General features: G+C 32.5%; 1 protein-coding gene across 1 annotated transcript; it reads left to right on the forward strand.

The window, feature by feature from the left end:
- Nucleotides 1-434: 434 nt before the first annotated feature.
- LOC104242954 (protein CURLY FLAG LEAF 1) lies at nucleotides 435-2,236 on the forward strand. The gene is made up of 2 exons (XM_009798065.2): nucleotides 435-960; nucleotides 1,682-2,236. The coding sequence occupies exons 1-2, from the start codon at nucleotides 730-732 to the stop codon at nucleotides 2,030-2,032; spliced, it is 582 nt and encodes a 193-aa protein (XP_009796367.1). The 5' UTR covers nucleotides 435-729; the 3' UTR covers nucleotides 2,033-2,236.
- Nucleotides 2,237-3,381: the final 1,145 nt, after the last annotated feature.

The following is a 3,381-nucleotide window of genomic DNA, read 5'->3' on the forward strand; positions in this document are numbered from 1 at the left end:
ATTTGAATTTTATGTTTATTAATTTTCAAATAAACATAAATTTTATACATTCAGATGTTAAAAATCAAACAATCTTAATTATTTAGTATTCAGATTTTAATACACATCTTCACATTTAGATGTCTTAATTTTAATACACATCTTGATATTCAGACGTGTATTCAGATTCAAACATCTTAATCTTAAAAAAAACAAATGAGGCCTGAGAGTATTTGTTATGTTTTCAAGAAACAGATTAAGGTTAATATGATCTGTTAATTAATGCTAAAAGGTGGATTCCTTAATACGTGAAAAAAAAATCAATTAAAGTGGTAAAGAAATTAATGTTGGGTCACGTGAGCTGCATGCGGGGTGAGATTTTAGAAAAATAAGGGGTATTGGAGGAGGAAAGGCAAAGTGCGTGGGAGTGGGAAAGATAGAGGAAAAAAAAAAGAAAATTGGAGAGACTGGTCCTATCAGCTATCAGGTGGGGTACTTGTACTCCTCTTCTCTTTCGTTTCAAAGATTCCCACTCTCTTTTGGTCTCTCCTCTCTCCCTTTTTCTCTCTTCTCCCCCAACCAAGTTACTACTATTACCATAATTCTTCTTCTTTTTATCTCTTTTTTTATCCCTGAGTCCTCCCACCATAAAACTCATCAACCTTCATTATCAAATTGTTTTTTTTTGGGTAGGCATAGAACCTTATAAATTATTTGTTTGTTTGGGGATTTTTATTGAATTAAACAAGAATGACAGGTCCAAATATGGCTACTATCACAGCTTCCTTAGAGAGATCTCTCCAAAATTGTTCATTGAATAACCACCACAGCAACAACTTGAGTGGGGTCACCCCTGCAGATGGATTTTCTGATTCATCGGAAAATCATGTTTTGAATAACAACCCTTCTGATGATGCTACCTTAGACCTCAATTCTGAGATTTCTTTGCCTTACCACTGGGAACAATGTTTGGATTTGAAGGTACCTACTATTTACATGCCCTCTCTCTCCAACTAATTTTGTTTTTATTTTTGCATACCACAATCATTTGTTTTTCTGTCTTTTTCTTGACATTTATTGCTCTCCTAACCTTAAAGACCAGATCTTGGATTTCATTATTAGCACACCATTTCACTTTAACTTGTTATATTCATGTTCTTTCTTGTGTTTGGTCAGTTGTCTGCTTCATTTATTTCCCTTCTATTCTAGCTATCTCCTTCACACACAAACAGTAAACGAAAAGAATGATGTAATTAATTACAATCCCCTCATTCTTAAAAGGTGATTTTTTCCATTTCCTTTTCAAACCCTTATAAAGGCAAAAGGTGAACTTTTCTTGCTTCTCATTATCTTTTTTGGTGTTTTTTGTCGCATGGTGTATTTGTATTGAGCTTCCCTTCCCGTAATTTGGATTTCGCAGGTCTATTAAATGTGAAAGCGCTTTATATAAATATTTTTTAATTCTTAAAGCTCGAACTCGAGACTATTAAGTATGAAATGATGTTATCTATTCATCTTTACCAATATTACTACTACTAGTACTATTCTATGGTGTCCTTTATTCATTATTTTGTTCTCTGGCATAAATTATCTTTAACCATGTAAAGCCAAATTTGACAGAGTGGTGCAGTTTACTTTGTTCTGCATTATTTTTAACTCTGAAATATGGGTGGATTTCTTGAATATATGGGTTGTGGTACAGACAGGGGAAATATATTATATAAACTGGAGGACAGGGATGAAAGTGAAAGAAGATCCAAGAACAAATGGTGATGAAGTGTACGGTGGTGATTTGTACTCAGAAGAAGAAGAAAGCTCGTATGATAGTGATGAAGGATCTTCAACAGAAGAGTCATCATTTTCATCTTCAAGAGAACCCCAAATTAGCCATAATATTGGCAACAGCAGTGGCAAAAGTGGGGCAGCAGTATTAGTTGTTGGTGGTTGCAAAAGCTGTTTGATGTATTTCATGGTGCCTAAAGAAGTTGAAGATTGCCCCAAATGTTGTGGTCAACTTCTCCACTTTGATCGATCCGAAAATGGCTCCCCTTAAAAAAAAAAAAATAAGAACATGAAATATTGATTTGTTTTGTCTTTTCTTTTCCTTTTAATCTTTTTTTTTCCTTAATAGAAGTTTGTTTTGGTCGTATAATATAAACTATGTAGTTGTTACTTGTTAATGTGTTTTTTCCTAAGGAAAGACAAAACAACCCATTATTTTAAAATATATTTATTGTGTAATCCATTTTCTTTTCTATGTGCTTCTACTCCTTTGTTATGGTTTTTGTGATCTATGGAAATTGCAGGAATGATCTTTCATAAAGTGCCAGGTTCGAGGTCAACTATATACAGCAAAGTTTCATAATGGTAAATGATTGCGACGTGTTTGCTTCTTTTTAGTTTAATAAATTTTGTTCTTTTTCGGGCAATATATTTGGATCCACTTTTTGAAGACATGCGTTAATGCTAAAGTTTTTGAATTATTTTTCTTAAGCATTTAGTCAATTTGTTTGCGTTTCATTTTTTAATACTGGAAAACCAAAAAAAAAAGTCATGCCTCATTGTTCTATTTCCGAGTGGACTATACCTAGTCGTGACCTCAACCTATTTGATCTTCAATAACCAGCTATTTGATGTTATTTTAGTAGTAATATTTTGTTTTCTTCATTAAATAATGTTCCATTACTTTTGCCAAAGTCAAATAGTTTTGGACATTATATTATATATAATGGTAATCGAAGCAACATCATGTTTCATCATTTCACGTCTGACTTAAATGCTTCTTGTTATTTAGAAGAAAAAGAAGTATATATAGACATGAATGATGTTTGTTAGTGGATGCCTAAAAGATAGACTAGGAAGAAGATGAGTCACTCTTAGTATAAAAAGATTTCATAACATTATGTTCTTCCCCTTCTATTTCTATTTTTATTTAAGACATAGTAACTTGGCCTCTCATGTCTCATAGTCTCATTGGCTTTTCGTTTAGTTGTTTCACTTTTTCTCCTTTGGTTGATATGATTATGGGAAAACAAAGAAAGATTCCAACTGGTTGAAATATGTCTATGGGTAGCCTTGATGTGAAGGTAGACTAAATTTGGATGCTTCGCAAAACAAATTAAATGAATTAGAATGATATAAAAGTTGTAATCAAATAGTTTCATCTTCACTCTAGTAGAGGGTTCCAATCCCATCGACATTCATTCTGATAACTTTTTTTGAAGAAGAAGAAGAGTGAAGGTTGGGGTGGGTGCATGGGCGAAGCGTTCGTCGGAAAATTATACTGTGTATATAGGTAAAATATTAGATTTTAGATGTATATAATATATATTGAGCACCCTTTATTATAGATGTTTTTTACTTCTTTCAAATTTGAACATCCTAAGAAGAATTCATGGTTTC

Source organism: Nicotiana sylvestris, chromosome 11 (assembly GCF_000393655.2).
Source record: "Nicotiana sylvestris chromosome 11, ASM39365v2, whole genome shotgun sequence".
In the NCBI taxonomy this organism is placed as follows: Eukaryota; Viridiplantae; Streptophyta; class Magnoliopsida; order Solanales; family Solanaceae; genus Nicotiana; species Nicotiana sylvestris.

Bases quoted from the DNA above. Each gene is read 5' to 3' on its own strand.
- LOC104242954 (XM_009798065.2), top strand. From the start codon at position 730: ATGACAGGTCCAAATATGGCTACTATCACAGCTTCCTTAGAGAGATCT. The intron at 961-1,681 runs GTACCTACTATT...GTTGTGGTACAG, and splicing joins AACAATGTTTGGATTTGAAG to ACAGGGGAAATATATTATAT.